This window comes from Cololabis saira, chromosome 22, assembly GCF_033807715.1.
Source record: "Cololabis saira isolate AMF1-May2022 chromosome 22, fColSai1.1, whole genome shotgun sequence".
Classification (NCBI taxonomy): domain Eukaryota; kingdom Metazoa; phylum Chordata; class Actinopteri; order Beloniformes; family Belonidae; genus Cololabis; species Cololabis saira.
Window position 1 is genome coordinate 9,305,020 of NC_084608.1, and position 21,393 is coordinate 9,326,412.

At 38.8% G+C, this 21,393-nt stretch overlaps 1 protein-coding gene across 2 annotated transcripts; it reads left to right on the forward strand.

Annotated features, from left to right (window-relative positions):
• Positions 1-6,780: 6,780 nt before the first annotated feature.
• On the forward strand, positions 6,781-19,876 carry LOC133423229 (leukocyte elastase inhibitor-like). Of its 2 annotated transcripts, XM_061713393.1 has the most exons (10): positions 6,782-7,011; positions 7,730-7,912; positions 12,050-12,148; positions 12,564-12,704; positions 13,486-13,603; positions 14,914-15,056; positions 15,673-15,750; positions 16,564-16,653; positions 18,569-18,749; positions 18,897-19,876. In XM_061713393.1, exons 2-10 carry the CDS (start codon positions 7,736-7,738, stop codon positions 19,121-19,123), a joined length of 1,254 nt encoding a protein of 417 aa, XP_061569377.1. In that variant the 5' UTR covers positions 6,782-7,011; positions 7,730-7,735; the 3' UTR covers positions 19,124-19,876. The 2 variants fall into 2 exon arrangements, with proteins under 2 accessions (XP_061569378.1, XP_061569377.1); XM_061713394.1 differs by lacking the exon at positions 12,050-12,148 and having other exon boundaries at positions 6,781-7,011.
• The last annotated feature ends 1,517 nt before the right edge of the window (positions 19,877-21,393 follow it).

The window sequence follows — 21,393 nt, forward strand, 5'->3', positions numbered from 1 at the left end:
TCTACCTGTACTATCTTGTATTACTTTGAATTTACAGTTAACCTTTAGATTAAAAAAATATATTTAACTATTTAGTATATTTCGTAGCAACAAATAATGTCTTAATGTCCTAAAAAAGTGTCCTGCAAAATTCACACCAATTTGCTGCTTTATTGGGGCAGCATCACCCACATCAATGTCATCGGTCGTCTGAGAAGGAATGTCAGAAAATAAAGAAAGCTGAGAAGTAATAAAACAGATCACTTCACCTCGTTGAAAGTCCTTCAGATGCAAAACTTACAATTTAAGGTGAGCCAGGAGAGTTTTTCTAGCAGCCCTATACGTGGCCTCTCTGACTGCACAGCAATTTCCAGTTCAGCACTGGACAGCTCCTGTGCAACACATGCCTCACCTGCACTACACAGGACCACAGAGGGTGTAGAGTAGAAGGCTGTTTTTCAACAATAATGTAATCCGTATCACCCACCTTCCTATCCACCACATATGGGCCGCTATAACTAGAACCAGAAACAGGTAGAGAGACCAAGACCTTGTCCCTTGGCAACTGAATGTCATTCCACCATGGCCTGCGATCACTTTGCCAAGTTCTTCACTGACAAAATCCAAAATATTAGACAAAGGCAATAAGAGAACAGAGGAAAAGTATGGTAGCATGTTCAGTGCTCACAACATGTCCACAAGGTGCGAGCCAAGGAGGAGGAAGGAAACTAAAACAGCGTAGTTTACCTCTATGGACACCAGAAGCAAAACATCAAGCCCCAAAAGTCCAGGAGCCAGTAACAGACTTCATGGTACTTATTATTACTGCTACTACTACTGTCATTTAGCAGACACTTTTATCCAAAGCAACTTACATCTGAGGGACACAAGGAAAAAATCAAATAGGAGGGTACAATGGATAAGTGCTGGCCAGACTGCTGTGAGTCCAGTTGGAATGTGATCAGAGTGGCCTTCCTGATCACAGAGCGGTTGTAGAGATCAGACAGGGGGGGGTGTTGTGATCTGTATATTTTGCTGGCCTGGTTTATTATTCGTGAGTCTGGTTTTGTGTTTGGTGGTGAGCAAGTTGTACCAGGATGAAATGTTGAATGTAAGAATAGATTAAATGAGTGAACGGTAAACCAGAGTTAAAATGTCTTTGCTGATATTAAATGTCCTTAGATTCCTCAGCAGGTGGAGGCGCTGTTGTGCCTTCTTGTAGATAAAGTCCGTCTACTGTGTGAAGGACAGGCAGGTGTCGATCTCAGGTATTTAAAGGACTGGACCTGCTCTTCCAGCTGCCCCTGGATGCTGAGCGGCTGGAAAAGAGATGGTGTTATTGCTGCCTTGCTTCTGCCTCCACAGCACAGCTCTTTTGTTTTGGCAATGTTCAGCTGGAGTGAGTTCTCAGTGAAGGTTTGGACCAGGTCGCTGACGGCCTGCTGGTACTGAGTCAGGGCATCAGAACCAGTCATGTGGGCCACCAATGCCATGTCGTCTGCATATTTAAAAAGTGTCATTCCTTCTCTGCTACAAGAGATGTTGTTGGTATATGCAGAGAAGAGAATGGGAGATAAAACACAACCTTGAGCAAGCCCTGTGTTTAAAACCAGTTTGCTCGATTTAAAACCATTCACAAGCACTTCTTGTGGTCTGTCTTGTAAAAAGTTATAAATCCATAAAAGCAGTGCTGGGTGCACCTGAAGATCTGACAGGCGGTGCAGCAGGGTGCTAGTGTTAGTGTTAAAAGCAGAGGAGAAGTCCATGAATTAAATCCTGGTGTGTGGGTGTGTAGAGTCCATGTGCTTTGTGACGGTGTCTAAAAGTGTGAGAATTGCATTCTCTACACCACGTCTTGCTCTATACACAAACTGGAGGGGGTCCAGTTTGTCGGCCAACATGTCAGACAGCTGGTCACGCACTACTCTCTCCATGCATTTGCAAAGCGCTGAGGTCAAGACCACTGGTCTGTAGTCATTCAAGTCCTTTGCGTGTGCTTTTTTGAGGATGGGGATTACTGTGGACTCTTTCCACTGGTTGGAGATACAGCCAGAATCCAGGAGAAGCTGGAACAGCCTGGTGAGAACTCCTCCACCTAACTGGGTGGAGCAGTCCTGGAGCACCCTGCCTCCGAGCCTATCAGGTCCTGGGGCTTTGAGTGGGTTGACTCTGTGCAGGATGGAGGTCACCAGCTGTTCGTCTATGATGACCGTTGAAGGAGAGCTCAGGGTTGGAAATGTCCAGTTGCTTGGTCTGCTGTTGTTGTTGAACCGGGTGAAGAAACTGTTGAGCTGTTCTGCAAAGGAGATCGGGTCTGAGCAGTTGACCACTGCAGGTTTGGTGGGTCGGCCCATCATAGTGTTTAATCCCTGCCATGCTTCCCTTGCATTCCCAGATGTTAGCTTCTTCTCCACTTTGTCCTTAAAGTTGATCTTGGCCAGTTTGGCCTTCCTCCTGAACTCCTTTTCCAGTTCCCTAACCCTAAGCTTGTCTCCTTGTAGGAAGGCCTTCTTCTCTAGAGCAAGACAGGGTTTCATGTCCTTTGTAATCCATTTTTTATTGTTTGGGTGAATAGTTATTTGTCTGGTGGGGGTGACAGTCTCCTCACAGAATAAAATATATGAGGTCAGTGTGTCTGTCAGTGCAGGGAGATCACCACCACAATCATTAAAAAATAAATCCCAGTCTGTGAGGTCGAAGCAGCCCTTCAGTGTTTCAGTTGCTTCGTTATTCCAGACCCTGATGGTTTTTGTTAGGGGTTCTCCGGTTTTTAGTTGTGACCTGTATTTGGGCAGTAGCAGGATGACATTATGATCTGAATGGCCGAGTGGTGGGCGTGGCTTTGAGATATATGCATTAGGGATGTTACCATAACACAAGTCCAGTGTGTTCTGCATTCTGGTGGGAGTTGTGACATATTGCTCCAAGCTGGGGAGATGTGTGGTGATGTCACATCTGTTAAAATCCCCTAACAGAAACACAGGTTGCTCTCCAGTCTTATTGACAGCTCTGTTGTAGCTGTCAGCTATGTGCTCAGCAGCCATGCTCTTTGCAAGCTGAGTCATGCAAAGAGCTAAAGACTGTCACCTGCCAGTGACACCACAAACACCAGTCCTGCTGAGATCACAGATGCTGTGCCCCAAGAATTTGTCTTTGTGATCCACACTGCCGTAGCAACAAACAGGAGCCTTAAAATTATTAGGAGTGACTGGGGGAAACCGGTCTTAAGAGATTCAGATGATAATCACCCAAAAGGGATGGAGGTGGCCCCTGAACCAAATCAATCAAGCCCTGATTAACCTTGTAATACCACATGTATCAATCTGATGTCAGGGATTTGAGATCTCTGAATCACCTACATTGTTAAACCTTCACAGAAAAATGTATAAACAATTAAACAAACAAAAAAACATAACTAAAAGAAGGTGCCTGCCTCTCGCCTGGAAATTAGCTGGGATAGTCTCCAGCAGACCCCCGTGACCCTGCAAAGAATATAGCAGGTATAGATAATGGATGGATGGATTAAAGAAGGTGATGGGCAGCATGGTGGCTGCCCATCACAGCAAGTGACGGGCAGCTAGTTCAGCTCCCAGCAGAAATCTTTCTGTGTGGAGTTAGCTGGATCTCCTGGTACTTCAGCTTCCTCCCAACGTTAGAAAACACATATGTTGAATTAAATGGCATCACTGTAACATGATTACTTTTATAATAAACAAGTGTTAATGTAATTCAACCTGCAGGGTGGATCTTAGATCCTGATGAACCCCTATTTTTTCTCCAAAACATGTGTACCTCATTTTTTAAATATTTAAAATCGTATGAACAATGCAGCATATATTATGGCTTGGACGGTGCAGCTGTTCTCCCATACACATTGGTCATGCTAAAAATTGTAAGGAGGCGTGCAATGAAGATTAACCTCTAATTTAAACACATTTTCATCATTTAATCTCCTTCTGTCTTCTTTGACTTTCTGTCAATATTGATCGCTTTTTATGTCTTGAAAACCATCAGTCTGGTTCCATCAACAAGTAGGCCATGGCCCCTGCTATTATTTTCCATCATTCATTTTTGTGAGTTGTCAAAGTTGCAAATGTTTTATCTGATACCAATAAGAGGTGAATGAGATCGGATTTTTGGTTTATGAATTTAAAAGTACAACTATCGTAGCACCAGTATATTCACTGTTTCCTGTAATGTGTGAAACCCTCCTACAGATCCTGGAGATGCCTTACCAAGGGAAGGAGCTGAGCATGCTCATCTTTTACCCAACGATATAGAGGACGACACCACAGGTCTGGAGAAGGTAGGACCTGCAGACATTTGCACATCAACAGCAATGACACCAGGAAGACCCGAACAAAGTAGTGACTGATTTTTGTGTCCACCATCAGCTGGAGAAAGAGCTGACTTATGAGAACTTTGTGGAGTGGACGCGTCCTGACATGATGGATGAGATTGAGGTCCAGGTTGGCCTGCCTCGGTTCAAGATGGAGGAGAAATATGACATGAAGAACGTCCTGGTTTATATTGTTCATTCTTTTCACTAATGCACCATCACGTAATAATGAATATTAATGCAAACAGACTTTCTATTTTGGTCAACAGAACCCTCTCTCTCTGCAACCAGCCACGGATCAGTTTATTAGTCCATGTTATTAAGACTATTCAAATGGTTATTTATTGTTCTGTTATTAGACAAATAAAGTTGTTCACGTGCTACTTAACAGGTGCAAAGCTTTTTTTTGTTGTTGTTTTTTTTAAATGTATTATTGAAATATACAAAACAACAGGTATACAGTAACAAACAGCACATTGTTGACAGTACATAGAAGTATAAAAGTATATTAATTACATCATAAATAAAAGTAAGTGATTACAAGAGATGGTTTGAAAAATAAATAAAAATAAATAACTAAATAACACATAAATCGAGAGTACAAAAAATAAATAAATAAATCAAACAGGGGTTTCAGGAGAATAACTTTTCATAATGGCTGAATAAGGTATAACTTTTTTTGTTATTTAACAAAATCAGAGATTTAAGCAAAGAGTTAAGTTCCAGGAAAAAAGGAGCAATCTTAGGTAATGATTTTGCAAATTTTTGTTTGTGAATAAAACATTTTGCATATAGGATAACAAAGTTTATCAGGTATTCAAGAGTATAATTTTCTGAGTTAACATAATAGCAAATAACATATTTAAGGCTAAGAGAGTAGATTTAGCAGCATAAAAAAAAAAAAGATTCAACATCATTCCAAAACTTTTTAGAGATATCAAAAAGAGATGGTACGGGATATCAGTAAATTTAGAAATAATACTACAAACTGGGTATATATTATGCAGTATTTTTAAAATGTACATCTTTAGCCTTATTAGATATGCAATATGTATGGGTTAGAAGCCAAGCTCTTCTCCAATTTATGTCCTCGATTCGGGACCTCCAGTAAAACTTGCCTTTAGGCACAACTCTATTCATTCTTTGAAAACACTGGTGAATATGTTTATTATTACATTTTCTATCAGATAGTTCGATTCCACTCAGCATCAGTACAGGTTGACTTGTTTTATATTCACTGTTAATCAAGTGGCGTTTCATAAGTAGCATTAATGGGATAGCATTAGCAGGTGCAAAGTTTTTTGTTTTTTTATTATTTAACAATTGCAAAAAGGACAATGATAACATAGCTTCATATATCTTCACATTATGCAGTGTCAAGTTGAACTATAACATATAAAGAGTATAAATCAAATAAAATACAAAACAAAAAGCACAACACATTATAACCAGCCTGGGGGGATGAAATTATAACAAAAAGCCAAAACATTTACATACATTTATGGTTTTGATTGATTTTGAATTTGTAGAAAACTTAATAGAGTCCAGATACTGATTGAAATAACAATGAAAAGTAAAAAAAGAGGGTTTTTTGTGTAAGAATTTGGATTTGTGAATGTGGAATTTTGCAAGGATAATCAACAAATGAATAATAAATGTTTCATTTGGCTTTGTTCTAATCATTACATGGTCAAAAACACAAAACAACACATCCTTCCAAAATAATTTGAAATCAGTTTCAATGCTTTCAGACCCAAAATTACACATATCACTCCAAAAAGTTTGAACAATGGGGCACGGCCAGAATAAGTGAGTCATTATTTCCGAATTTGCAGAACAAGAAGTACATTTTGAGTCGATATTTCTTTTGAATCTTTTATACAATGTGATCATTTGTAGGATATAATTTATGAATTAACTTAAATTAAATTTCTTTAACTTTGTTTGTCACCAGTTATTGGTTGGGCGAGAGCCAGACCTTCTTCCAGTTAATATTTTTTACATATTTATTCCAATATGGGATCACGTATGGAACGGCAGAGACATCCCCTTTAAATAAAGTTCTAATTGTTTTATTATTCTTATTAAGGTTGCAGGATAGGCAGATTTTGCCAACTGTCATATCAATCAAAGGTAGCAAGGCTAATTGTCGGGTTTCCATTCTAATTTGAGATTTAAATAACATGCACACTATGGGATTGCTCCAAACTTTTGCATAGTCTCCAGGTTATATAGGGATATTATATTCTTCTAAGAACTCATTGTAAGAATAGAGACGACCAACCCTGTCAAACAATTGAGCCACAAATATAATATTATTTTTAAACCAATGTTCAATAAAAAGGGATTTGTGTTTAAAGAGTATATCCTAACAGGTGCAAAGTCGTTTTGTAATATGCCTTTAAATGATGTCATGAGGCAGCGACCATGCCCCCACCCACTCATGCGCCGTTTCCTCGTTCAGTAACATAGTTTCGGGTTATATTTAATTTAAATCATCTTCAATCGGGTTCTGTATGGCTAATCTTCAAATAAATCCTATATTGTATTTCCCATAATTCCGTGATCTGGAGCTTCTGTGATTCTTCCACGAGGAAGTTTAGGCGTCAGGTGTTGTGGGCGTGTCCGTGTCGACAGTATAAACACTAAAAGTGAACACTTCTGGTGGACAACGACCATAAAACCACCTGACAGTAAGTAAAACACGGGGCCAGTTTGTCTGTGAGCGGGGTTAAGTTGGTAGAGACAAGACATACTTCTTCTTTCATCATATGTTTTTTATAAACGCATATATAAATCTATTTTTTCTTTTTTTACTGATTAACATTTATTTTCCCAGTAGCTTCAAACCAGTTAGAAGCTAAACTGAGTTTTAGTACTGCAAGGTACAAATGAGACAATTTGATAAATCTGTTTTTTTTAATTGGGTTTTATTTTTTATTTTCCTTGAATGTCTTGCTAAAACTTGAAACCTTGCTTTGCAGTCATCGGGTCAGATGGTGTGAAAGCTTTTTAAAAGAAGCCACTTGAAATAAATAAAAAGTCAAACATCTTTCTGTCAAAATTGTATCATGAAAAAGAAGAACCCTTAAATGAAATAGAAAAATATATTTCTTATTTTCTCTTGCATTACTTCAAGTCGGCTTTGGTTTGACGTTCAAGATTCAAGATTCTTTATTTGTCATCGTACATATTTCATAACAATGAAATTACAGGTGCTTCATCGCAGGTGCTGGTCCAAATACAAGTGCAAGATAAGTAAAAAAAAAAATAGATAGATAAATGATGAGGGACCAAAGGGAATCCAACCTGAAATGTGCAGTGTTGTAAGACATGTCAGAGAACAAAACACTTGATTTGGTTAAATGACTTGTAACACAGTGACTCATGCTGTCTTGTTTGTTTCTGCAGGCAACCATGGCAACAGCAACCCCTCTGTCCAAGGCCAACACCAGCTTCTCTCTGGATTTGTTGAAAACGCTGGGCGATACTGACAAGACTGCAAACATCTTCTACTCTCCGTTCAGCATCTCGTCAGCCCTGGCGATGGTGATGCTGGGAGCCAGAGGAAACACGGCTGCACAGATGTCAGAGGTAGTTTCTCTGGCATGAACATCGACCGCCTTTTCTTTAAACTGAAACGTGAAAAACTAATGTTGATGCAGCTTGTTGCACTTGGTTCAGTTTGCTTCTTTAACAGTTTTCATTTTACATTTTTAATCTTCCCTCGTTGCTTTGTTGTGGATAAAATATTGCTCCCTCAACTCAACCACAAAAATACCATGACTTTTACTAAACACTGTCAAGTAACGCTGAACATCAAACCTCCATGACGAAGCTGTGTTGAAACTGACAGGAGTGGAAACCAGATAGGAGTCCTGAGGATGTGAAAGCCCTCGTTCAGTATGAATCACCAGCTTTTGTAAATGCTGATGCTGGGAATGTGCTGCTCAGACTAGCTGCATGAATGAAATATTAGGCACCTTTAGAAAGACACTTTTGTCCTCCTGAATGCCTTTTAGTTACAACAATACAGACTCATTTGTCAGCAGAGTTGACTCAGGAATGTTTACCAAGGTTGTGATAAAATACCTACCGCAACAAACCACACCCAGACAGGTTAAGATTGACTGACTGCAGGAGAGAGAGGACCTCACCCATAATCTGCCCCGATTGTGCTGTTAAGAAATAACTCTGTGATGTCCTCTTCATGATCGTGCATCAGTGAGACACAAGTTACCCCACACAGTTTGAAAAGTATCATAACAGTCAAAGGAATAGTGTGTTAACCTGTTGTGGATTACAGTATCAGATTTTAATCTTTATTTTTGCATTTTCTATCTGCACAATAGTTGCAGGATTTTTTTGATTGAGCATCAAAGAGTGCATTGTTCAAAGCAAAGAGAGAAAATCTTGTTTTAAATGAAGGCTGAGTTTGTACCAGACGTGTGTTGGGCCAAAACTATGTGGCCAGTCAAGATTGTACCGTAGGTAAACAGGAGCTGATGTGTAAAAAAAACTTTTCTTTAGATGCCAACTATCACAAAGTTGATCCAGTTGGACCTGCTTGCACTAACTTGTTCACTTGGCAGCTCACCAACATTTCATCTACTAATCCCACAGCTTCCTGATGGGGGTCAGAGATGTGAAGATCATCAATGAAATCTGATGAATCTTTACTTTAAGGATTCAGTCTAGTTTAGAAATCAGAATCAGAATCATCTTTATTGGCCAGGTTCGAACATTGTCCAACAAGGAATTTGACTCCGGTAGTTTCGCTCTCTATGGTAAAGGTGAACAATAAACAAATGAACAATAGACAAATAGACAATAGACAAATGTGGAATTTCTAAACATTATAAACATTTTAAGGTGCAGCAGTTTGAGGTAGTGAGAATAAGAAAAAAATATGACCTATTTACAATTCCTACAGACAAGAATTATGCAAAAATACAAGATGGGCTGCCTTGAAACAAAACAATCTTGTTTTTGTCCATTTACTGTGTAACTATGCTGCTGTTTCCTTATAATTTTGCAAACATGTGGATATGTGGCAGAAGATCAGTTAGATTTTGCAGTCAGACGGGACGAGTTTTATTTTCTATTGTGTTGTCACCGTTCACTTCAACATCTCTTTCAACCCTGCACATGTTTACATGCACTTCCTATAACACACCCATCACTGGATGGCTTTAAGGTGTCTTAACAATGCAGGTCTACAACTTTCTCAGATTAAATTTTCCTGAAAAAGTTATATTACATTTTTAAATATAGTAGTTATTTGCATTTATATTATATAATGCAGCTTTTTCTATTTGGTTTGGACTGTAGTTCCATTTATTCATGAGGGGGATGGTGCAGTGAGGATCTACATGTTTGGAGGAGAGACGTTATCTACTGTGATGAGGAACCTTTGTTTCTGTATATATGTCCTCTCTCTTCCATTTGAGCCACCTGTTGCCCCAAGTTAAGATAAACGCAAGAAAATTGTGCTCCAAGAAGGATTAGCACTCATGACTACTTACATGTGAGCAGCCAGAACTGACATGTGTTTGAGGTCTTCAGGTGGGAACCTCCTCTCACATGTCTTTCCTTTACTTAGTCCCAAGACACCTCCAGGAACATCTCTTCCTGTCTACGTACCTGCTTTATGATCAACTTCCTTTTTTCTTTGGAATCTACGTTGTTCCTTAACGGTTTACCTGAGTCAAACCGAAAGCCTCCCCAACCAGACTGAAACTTACCTACAATCTCACCATGCCTAAGAACTGCTTCTGCCTCCCGAACTGCTCTCTTGGGATCTTTTTCCTCTCCTTGATTAGAAAAGGAACCACCTCCCCAACTATTGTTTCCTTACTCCCAGCTAACAACAGCTCTGTCCTGATCTCGGTACACATAAACCCCTCTGTTAAACTAGATATTGGTCGCTGCAATAGTCCTTTCTCGTACAATGCTACACTACTTACACCCAGGAACGCCTGGCCACTTCTTTTATAGGAGTTAACTAATATTTCCATTCTCTCCACATTGGAATTTGATAAACTGAAAATAGCCACATAAGTCTAGGGAATAACCCAAATTGCAAACCCCACAAATTCAGCTTTCCTGGGAGACCTAACTATTTTATCCAATCCTTCATCAACATCATTCCTGGATCACTGTACCATCTGCCTAAACTAGCCACTGACTTTTTCCTAATTGTAAGGATTTCCTCCTTTTCAATGGAAGAACTTCCTATCACTTAACTTTCCTCTACATATTGTGATCCTTCTACACTAACTAGGCGTAATCTTCATAGTAGTGCACCTGAGTTTCATTTAATCTTATTCCAGTAGCCTTGTACCAGTTGTAGATACTAGTGTCAAATCATCCATGTAAGCCCTAACTGGTGCGACCTGTATCCCTATCCGCCGTCTCTCCCCACCTACAACCCACTTGGACGCTCTGATGATTACGTCCATTTCCACTGTAAATGCTAATGAATTAATCATACACCTTGCCATAATACCCATTTCTAACCTCTACCAGTCTGTTGTTACACCTTATTTCCTGAGAGTATGCTTTCACCAAGTTAACAACTACTCCAGAACTTGAAATGAATCAAATGCCCTCCAGATGAGGCTATGTGATCCTGAACCAAACCCATTAGGAGACACCTCCTGCCCTGTGCCAGTAAATCTGTAACAGGTTTTTTTTGTCTTTTCATTCTTGGCCCTGCACCAGCAGATTCAAGTTTTACAGAGGAACCTTTACTCTATATCAGGGGTGTCAAACTCATTTTGCTTGGCGGGCCGGATTTGACCAATTCTTTTCTTGCGGGCCGCACGCTCAAAATAACAAAAACCGTGCGGAACATTTTTTTCTCGAATCCTTTTTTTAGACAAAATCTTTCTTATTACATCCAAGAGTGTTTCTTTGTGATTTTAGAGATTTTTCCAGTACAATTAAGTGTATTTATTTTTAAAAATTGGTGTGGATATTTACGCCAGGGTTGCCGAAAAAGTCAGCACTTCTTTTTTAACTGTTTTACTTTGTCACTATCTTCGTATTCAAAACTGAAATTCTCCGAATAAATATCTTCTATCATCTTTTTTAGCAGGGATACTTTTCCTGCGAAAATATATAATAGTAGTCAGTTAATAAAAATAAATGACCGTCTACAAAGAAATAAAATCGGCAAATGCATTCTAGAAAACTAAAAAAATGTCAAAAAATGCTCTCTTTGTAGAATAACGATGGATTTGTAGAAGAAATATATTATCGGATATGCTGCGATTCATGGCAATTATTTATACTTTCCTTTTTAGTAAATTAACATTTCGTTTTTTTGCGTTGGAAACTTCTCGCGGGCCGCATGCGACCCACTGGCCGCACATTTGACACCCCTGCTCTATATTGATGTTTCCCTCTGTCTAAAGCCTCAAGAGGAAACTGTTCAGAGTACAACCTGTCGGCATTATGGGACATCGGAGTCAGAGCTGCGGCTGGACATGCAAGGACAATACAAATACTGCAAACATGATCATGCAAATGTATCAGGGGGAATTATTTTCATCTTACATTTGAATGTTTAGTTTAAGAATAGTGTTTAACTGTGAATATGAGGGATAATGAAGTGTACAGTGCCTGCTGGATGCATCACAACTAAAAAACCACTGGCTACGAAGACATAACTGTTCATAACTACAAAGAACAGATTTCTAGCTTAACACTGACCCCTACAACTTGCAGGTCCTCTGCTTCACTGAGGCCGAGCAGTCTCAGCCTGCAGGAGGACTGCAGATGCAGATGCAGCAGCAGGCCCAGTTCAAACTGCCAGAAATGCTGAAGGTGGTAATGAATAGTACCGGGATTGTACATTAATATAAGGCTGGTTTACTAACAGATGGTGTGGCTGGTGGTGTTTGGTGAAAGGGGAAATGTTGGACTGAGGGTTCTCCAATGTAGGGGATCAAGGTATTCAAGTATTTCTACAACTCTTCTATTCAGCATTTTACTTTAAGGTATGTGGAAATGGGGGGGAAAAAAATCAAACATATTGATTAATTTTCATTTTCAATCTTAACTGACGAAACACTGCTCTGTATTTTATGATTGTGTAGGATGGGGATGCTATTTGTATAGGAAAATTTTACACCTGACTGCTTTGAATTTTCTTTTCATGTTCAACTAATTCAAAAGAGAAGTCTGCTCATTCGTTGCTTTCCCTCTCCCTTTGTGTAAAATCTGTGTGCTTTTTCCACAGAGCCTGAAAACAGGTGACTGTAAGGATGATCTGCACACCAGCTTCGCCCAGCTGCTGAGCCAGCTCAACAAGTCTGGTGCTCCGTATGTCCTGAGTGTCGCCAACAGGCTGTACGGAGAGCAGTCCTACCAGTTTGTGGAGGTGTGTGTGTGTGTGTGTGATGTTCCTTTTTTTTTTTACTTCAGGAAGGAGTGAATGAGCGGAGCATAGAGGAATCTTTAATCTGCATGAGATCAAAAAAGATTAATGAAAAAATGAGCAGCCTAACAACTAAGTCTAACACACTAGTTTAATTCAGGCTGCAAATGAAAGTAAAGAAGTCCTTTAGGTTTTCCACACTAGGGTAGGTATGAGAATCGAGAACTGGTTCATGTTCAGCACCGTACTTAAGCCAGCAGTCAATAGTAAACATGGCGCCCGAGCGATACAAATGCTCAAAAGTCTGGTTACATTTCAGTAAAAAAGACGACAACAGGGCAACTTGCACTACTTGTCAAGTGGATATTTCGTCCAAGTGTTAGGGTTGCAGATTTGCAAAATGCAGAGTTTGATTGTATTTGACTTGATTGTATTTGTCATCGGCTGACATAGTTATATTTTTGTGTGCTTAGTTCATATATCCTTTTAAAAAGGAGAATTTTTATATCTATTAGAAAAATGTTGGACGTTCTCATGAAATAGCCACAGAATAATTTATATTGTATTTTGTTCTACGAGCGAATATTTCATTTATTATTATTAAAATTTTATTTTGGTGATGGTAATCAACCTTTTATTGTCCTTTTTTCCCAAATGAAAATAGATAAAGAACCGAATCTTTAAGCAGAATTGAAAATGGAATTGGAATCGTAAAAATATTATCAATTGCTATCTCTACACTTAGGTGGTCAAAATGTATTAATATGTTGTTGATATGCTCCAGGATTTCCTAGGAAAGACCAGGAAACACTACAAGGCAGAGCTGGAGTGTATGGACTTCACAAAGAGCTATGACGCTGCCAGGCTGAAAATCAACAGCTGGGTGGAGAAACAGACACACGGTATCACACGTCTATGTTGTGCAATATTGACCCCTATTCATATTGATCAAGCACCACATTATGGTTGTTTTATTTAGATAGTACAGCCTTAATCTTCTTTTATATGTGTGCTCCAGTGAGCATCCCCTGGTTTCCTTCCTAAATCAATCAGTGACATTGTACATCTTATGTACTTTTCGCACTAGACCACAATTAGCTCTGTACCTACAGTAATTATAAAAATACACACCTACGTCTCTGTTCCTGACAGCACATTCACGCTGAATGTGCTGTGTTTTACTGTACTTCACAGGCATTGATCCCCAGAAGTGATGCTGAGGTCCTCGGTTTTATTACACAATGAACTTTTATTTTACAAAAACTTTTGAATATATTAAAAGTATCTGATCAGAAAATGCAGTTACTACACTTCCCATTTTCACAAGAGACAAAACTGGAAAATGATATTCGGACACATGTGCTTAAGTTGCCATGGTAACAATAAACTCTATGGTAAAGTAACCAGAGCTTCTTTTATTTATTTATTTTTTATTTTTTGTGTTGTGAGACAGGCTTTGAGCTTGAGGCTTGATTAAAAATAAATGTCTTACTTCATGATGCAGCCATTGTCTCATTGTGGGTCTTACCGTGGCTTCTTGTTTTATAAGTCCCGATATGAAGCTTAATCTTGATCAACTTCTTATGTTTTGCTGCAAAAGTTTCAGATAATTAGTTTATATGTGTTGAATAAAGGCTAAAGTAGTAATATATTAATCACACCACTACCGCATGTGCCACAAGGAACTTTTTTTTTTTAAAGATTCCTGCTCGAACATCACTGAATAAGTGTCATGTTGCATTCACACAGGATTGAAATGATCTCATGACCTTGGTGTTTGCTAAAACAGGGTAGGTAAAGTCCAGTGGAATTTGTACTTTATAAATCACAGACATCCTCAGTAATTATAACAAATGGCCACAGGTCCTCAGATGATGTTAATTCAGTGCGAATGAGACACTAAACTGAAATATATGCAGCTTTCACCTGTGTAGCTGTCTGTTATGGACATTTTAAGTCCATTTGGAACCTTTGAAACTCATGGAAAGACCTGTGGGACATAAATCTACCTGTTACCATCTTCTCATCCAAACCCCAAAGCTCAAAGATCTTTTCTGAGTTTCTGATCACATAATACTAGATCGATTGATAGAGTAACAGGCATGCATTAAATGTAAGGCTTTCTCTTGTATTCTTTGTACTTTTTATAAATATTTCTGTGATAAATATGCATCTAACTTTGTTTCACACTTGTGTCATCTTTACTCACCAGGTAAAATTAAGGACGTGCTGGCCCCCGGTGTGGTGGACGGCATGACCAGGCTGGTTCTGGTCAACGCCATCTACTTCAAAGGCAACTGGGACAAGCAGTTCAAGGAGAGCAGCACACGAGATGCTCAGTTCAGACTCAGCAAGGTAACGCTGCAGCTACATGCACAACTAAGGATCTTCCCTCGCTGACACTCCAGACACGTGGCTGAAGCTCCTCATGTAAACTCTTACTCTCCATGTGACCAATTAACCGTCTCAAGACAACATTTTCAGTGATTTTGGAGATAAAAGGAAGGTTAGAAGGTCTGTAATTAGATTAAGACCAGACTGGTTTCACAGCTGACTTTAATGACCGCTGACTTTTAGACACAATGATGAAATATAAGTCTGATCCAGCAGAGAGGAGTTAATGAGGGGTAGAATATCTTTTAATAGATTAGTTGGCATGGGGTCTAACATACAGGTTGGTTTTCCACAAGACTTCAATTATTGGCAATAACTCAGACAGATCTATAGGTGCAAAATAATATAGATATGTATTTAAAACAGGACAGTCATCATTATCTACAAACATGCCAGCCATAGGAGACGACAAGTCAATCTAATCCCTGTATTCAATTTAAAACACGTGACATTGAAGGTCGAATCGCGGTTGGATTGAGATGGTTTTGGGGCCGTACTTTGTTCATATGTGGTTTTACATCATTGAAACAGCTAATTTTGACTTTCTTTTTCAAATGTTTTCTTTTTTTGTTTTTAGAGCAACCAAAAGCCAGTCAAGATGATGCACCAGAAATCCAAGTTTCCATTCGCCTGGATCCGAAAAGCCAACTGCCAGGTAAATCAGTGAGGTAATCATTTAAAACACCTTGTCAGTCCTTGTTAACTAGGCATCACTAAGGTGATTACTATTCATAAGGACCAAGAGTTAATATGATTTTTTGATTTGATTTATTTTATTTTTGTACATTTAAAAAAAAAAAAACACTTCATGAAAAGTTTAAGAAAGCAAAACAACAAGAATTTCATCCTTTAAAACTTAGTGGGGGGGGTTAGACACTGATAAATTTCCATTCCATAAAGCTTTTGCAGTATATGACAGCTTTCAAAGTTGTTCCTTTGACAAATTCCCTGACTGTTACGCTGGAGCTGTTCAATGGTGGCAACATTGGACTGAATTTTTTAACAGACTGCCTTTACTTTCCTCATTTAATCTTCTATTTCCTGTTACCATTATATTAGTTTAAATATTTTGATGGCTCACAAACTACCAACCTGCTGGGATGCTCCATCAACAAGAGGACCACAGTTTATATTGTTATTTTTCATCACATCCCTTTTTTGTCCCACAATGTGCCCCGTCCCATCTGGCATTGTAGGAAGAGACAGTTGAAGCCTTGGTGAAGATCATGAGAGAAATAAACCAAGAACTTTTTTTTGTGTCCGTTTTCCAGAGTTTCTCACAAAATAACAAATTTGCACATATTTATTTGATACATTTAATCATGAATGGTATCTGAAAGCAGTATGTGGACTCTTTCACACTAATGCCTGGCACAGATCTTAATTTCAGCTTTACAAATATGAAAGTACACCAATCGTAGCACCAGTATATTCACTGTTTCCTGTAATGTGTGAAACCCTCCTACAGATCCTGGAGATGCCTTATCAAGAGAAGGAGCTGAGCATGCTCATCTTTTTACCCAACGATATAGAGGACGACACCACAGGTCTGGAGAAGGTAGGACCTGCAGACATTGCATATCTGGACAACTGGAACTGGCTTCAACCAGTGATTTTTAAAGCTTATTGCAACTCCTTAGATCTCTTAAATTGCTGATCGTCTCACTAGGCTAAATTGAAAGTGTCCTGAAAGTGTCCTGAAAATCTGAACTTGAATTTATTTTTATTTTAACAAATTCTCCAAACAAACATATAATTCCCTCAATAGTCCCAAATGATATCAGTGACCATTGTGTGATTGCCACAGTCAAGAATACAACATTCCTGAGACTAAGCGTCATATTATTGTCAAGTGAGACATAAAAACGTTTTTCTGAGCGGAGGTTTAATCATGACTTTTACACATTGACTGCGTTTACATGCAGTCAATAACCCTTTTAAAACCCGAATATTGGCAATAACCCGAATTTGCACGGCCATGTAAACACCAATAACCCCTTTGAATAACCCGAATTTGCTCATATTTGGGTTTTTAAAAACCTGAATATGACCCCTGGGTTACTCCTTTTAAAACCCGAATATTGGGTCATGTAAACGCCAAACAGAATATCCCCATCAAACGGAATAGGAATTTGTTTTCTGCACATGCTCTGTTCACAAGGAATCCTGGTCTTTTGAGTCCAGGAAGTTCTTATAAACACAGAGAAACACAAGACCAGGAGGAGACTAATCACTTCATAAATGTAATGAAGGATATGAACATTTTGGCATTTTTAGACGGTAGAAAGTACGGGGATAGCAAGATTTACAAGAATGTGAGTGAAAAGTTGCGCGAAGCAGCATTTGTTTTGAATTTGGATACAGGAAGAAGAAGCTGAAATGACGGTAATTGCGTCATGATGTTCTCCGTGCGTCGCTGGTTTGATGGAGATATCCCGAATGATTAATTACCATGTACAGTATATAGGGATAACCCTGTTAGCTCACGCATGTAAACGGAATATTCCGAATGTTTCAGTAACCGGAATATTAGCAATAACCCGAATTTTGACTGCATGTAAACGTAGTCATTGATTGGGAGAATATTTGTCTTGGAAGTTCTTGTTGATGGTTTTATTAGCTTTGTTGGTAAGCACACTCCTTTCAGAAAAAATCAGAGCCAGAGGCAGAAGCAATCCTGGGTTTACACCTGAACTTTCACAGTATTATTAATAAGGGTCTTCACTCCTACTACTTTGCTGTTTTAACTGTACCCAAAGTCTGAGCTGAGATGGGAAACAGGCATTTAATTATGCTACTCTTGACAGTTGGAGTCAGTTCCAAACTCGAACAAAGATCTGGTCTTCATCCATCCATTAAGTTCCACTTATCTAAGATTGGGTTGCGAGGCAGCAGGCTGAGCCATGTGCCCCAGACGTCCCTCCCTCTGCCTAGCCACATCCACTAGCTCCTCCTGGGGAATACCCAGGCCTTCCCAGGCCAGCTGAGGGATATAATCTCTCCAGCATGTCCTGGGTCTTCCCCGGGGCCTCTTTCCAGTTAGACTCAGCCAAAACACTCCCTAGGCTGGCATCCAGGAGGATCCTCACCAGATGCACGGACCGCCTCAACTGGCTCTTGTCGAAAAGTGAACATTCAACATGCATTAAATTCTGCCTGTAGAGGATATGACTGATCGCCGTCAGCCATAATTACGATGACCTTTGAAACCTTTGAAGGTTCAAAATAAGCTGTAATTTTAGACTTTATTATTGGCTTTGACGTCTTTGATATTTGTTTTGTCACACTTGTGTAGATATTTTATTTAATTATTGTTGTGATTTATCTTGCAACGCTTTTTAGTGCTGTCTGTCTCGGCCATGGCATCTTTGAAAAGAGATTTTTAAATCTCAAGAGTTTATAATGATAAATAAGACATCAACAATAATAAAACCAGGAACAAAGTAGTGACTGATTTTTGTGTCCACCATCAGCTGGAGAAAGAGCTGACTTATGAGAACTTTGTGGAGTGGACGAATCCTGACAGGATGAAGGAGATTGAGGTCCAGGTTGGCCTGCCTCGGTTCAAGATGGAGGAGAAATATGACATGAAGAACGTCCTGGTCAGTATGGGCATGGTGGACGCTTTCGACATGTCAAAGAGTGACTTCTCCGGTGAGTCATGTTCCTGGATCAAAATCATGAAAGTCATGCAAAATCTGACCTGGAACCTGGTGTTTGCTCCAAATCAGTGAACTCTATACTACACATTTGTCGGGTTCTGCATTATTTTACATCTTGAGTCCGTCTCCTGTGTGACAGGCATGTCTCCTGCCAACGACCTGGTGCTCTCAGAAGTCTTCCATAAAGCTTTCGTGGAGGTCAACGAGGAGGGAACGGAGGCTGCTGCCGCCACCGCTGCCGTCATGATGCTGCGCTGTGCCCCACGTACAGCCTCCTTCGTCGCAGACCACCCCTTCCTCTTCTTCATCCGACACAACCCCTCCAACAGCGTTCTCTTTGCTGGTCGATACTGCTGCCCTGAGTGAACTTGGTGTGTTCCTCTACTAGAGGGAGAGGGAGACCAAACAACTAAAACATTTTATTTGAGACTAATTGCTCTCTATGACCGTTTGTGCCTAAAGTTCTGTCCTTTTTAAAAATGTCATATTCTGCCTTGTCCAACAATGAAGTGAACTATGGATGTAGTTTTTCATGTCTGTAATCTTTGGGACAGTCTAATGCTCTTTGAGAGTTTATCCAGTCTATTTTGTAGTATTTTAGGCCAATTAAATCGAGCACACCTAACGAGATCACCATCATCTTGTCCTTGAAATCTAAACTATTATGTTACTGATATTTTGAAACAAATGTTTTATCTGGGAAACATCTAAAACGTACCAGGAGGTTGGTCTTGAGGTCCTGGATTTAAGAACACTGTCTTGTGTTTCTGTCAACTGGCAGAGCAGACTTTTACTGTGTTGTAATATTCTTTGTACTGTATGTAGACAATCACACCTCTTCCCACATTTGATGAAATCACTCTGACAGATTCATATGTCTTTGATAATCATGTCAAGTGCTGTTATCTGTGTTGTGTATATCAGTGGTTCCCAAACTGTGTGCCGCGGCACACTGGTGTGCCTTGAGGCAAGTCCAAGTGTGCCGTGGGATTTTGTGACAACCATAGCCTACTGCAATATAGTATACAACTAGACAAAAATAATTATTTTAATTTACTATATACTACTTTGAATGCACTCATTCCATAATACAGTGGCAAACTCTTTATCTAAAAACTATTTTAAAAAATCCTCCTGAAATGGGTGTGTTTGATGAAGCCCAATTTGATAAAGTTTAAATATTTTTGTGAAGTATTTTGTTACTAAATATTTCACGAGTAGAATAGTTGTCTTTGTCATATCTTATTTGGCATTAGTAAATAATAAACTTAACAGATAAACAGATGATATTAGTGATAACACGTGTTATAAGGCTATTTTGCACAATAGGTGTGCCTTGAAATTTTTATTTGTCCTTTGGTGTGCCTTGGGCACAGAAAGTTTGGGAACCACTGGTGTATATTATAGTTATGAATAAAGAACCTGAATTACATGAATGTTTGTTTGTATTGTTTGTGTGTCATTTTCATACTGTATGTCCCGTTGCTTTTGCATTTGGGATAATTGTGAAATCTGCTAATATTTTGCCATAATTTTGAATGTTCTTTTACTATTATGTCCTCATGTCCGAATCAACAAATAGTGATGAAATAAATACTGATGAAAAAGTCATTCAGGTTCTTATTTAGATAATATGTACTTTTCCTCTTTGGTTTAGTTTGACAGTTGCAGTTGAGGTTGGCGGTAAATAAAGCAGGGTAACGGCAAATATATGACCAACAAGCAAACACTAGTTCATTATTATGTACTTTGAAGCTGAGAATTTGGGAATGATGGAAAACAATGTAAACTGTACGATTATCACATGTTTCAACTGTGATAGCAGAACACTGGTCTATTATTTCAGGTGCTTTATCAGACCAGCTCAAAAACTACCTTCTGAAAAGGTATTTGTTTTATATTAAGAAAATAAATTATGTGATTGTGAAGGTATTCTGATCTGAAATGCTATGGGCCTGGAATGGATGGACAAGGAAGTTGTGGTGGGAATGAAAGGTTTTCTTTCCTTTTTCTTTATTTTGTTAAAACTTTTAATTAGTATTTTCTCAAAAATAATGCCTATTCTCCTCAATTTATGACAATAACTATGAAAGGCTTAATTAGATACTGAGGTTTCTTTGAGACATGGGTGTATGTATTAGTACTTCCTCACAGTGCAGGTGTGCAGAACATTCCTGGAGTAAAAGCTCATCGTCTCCACCCACACTTTCCTAATCCAGCTATGCATTTCCATGATTTTCCACCACGGTTGTTAGGCCCATTATTTACATATCCAGAAAGGGAGCAGCCAGTGACACATACGTTTTAAATGATTGAAATCATATTGGAGGGGAGAGTGTGATAGTCCTCAGTTAGTACTAGAAGAAAGTTTTGATTAATTAAGGTCTAATAAATTAATTCATGCTTCAAATGACAAATGCTGATTTTTTTTTCACTATTGTGTGAGTTTAATTAACAATAAATGAACCATACTCTTTTAAAAGTGCGGTTTTATATTATACTTTTTTTTTTAAAGTTCAAACAGAAAATGACAGTCCTGAAGTTGTTGGTATTAGAAAGTTAGTGATCAGCTCATAAATTCTTATTATTTAACACATTTTCTTCCCCATTCATAATAACATTGATCTAACAAATAA

Excerpts from the sequence above, each read along its gene's own strand:
- LOC133423229 (XM_061713393.1), top strand. The coding sequence starts at position 7,736 with ATGGCAACAGCAACCCCTCTGTCCAAGGCCAACACCAGCTTCTCTCTG. Across the intron at positions 15,751-16,563 it reads TCCGAAAAGCCAACTGCCAG|ATCCTGGAGATGCCTTATCA; the intron begins GTAAATCAGTGA and ends ACCCTCCTACAG. Across the intron at positions 18,750-18,896 it reads GTCAAAGAGTGACTTCTCCG|GCATGTCTCCTGCCAACGAC; the intron begins GTGAGTCATGTT and ends CCTGTGTGACAG.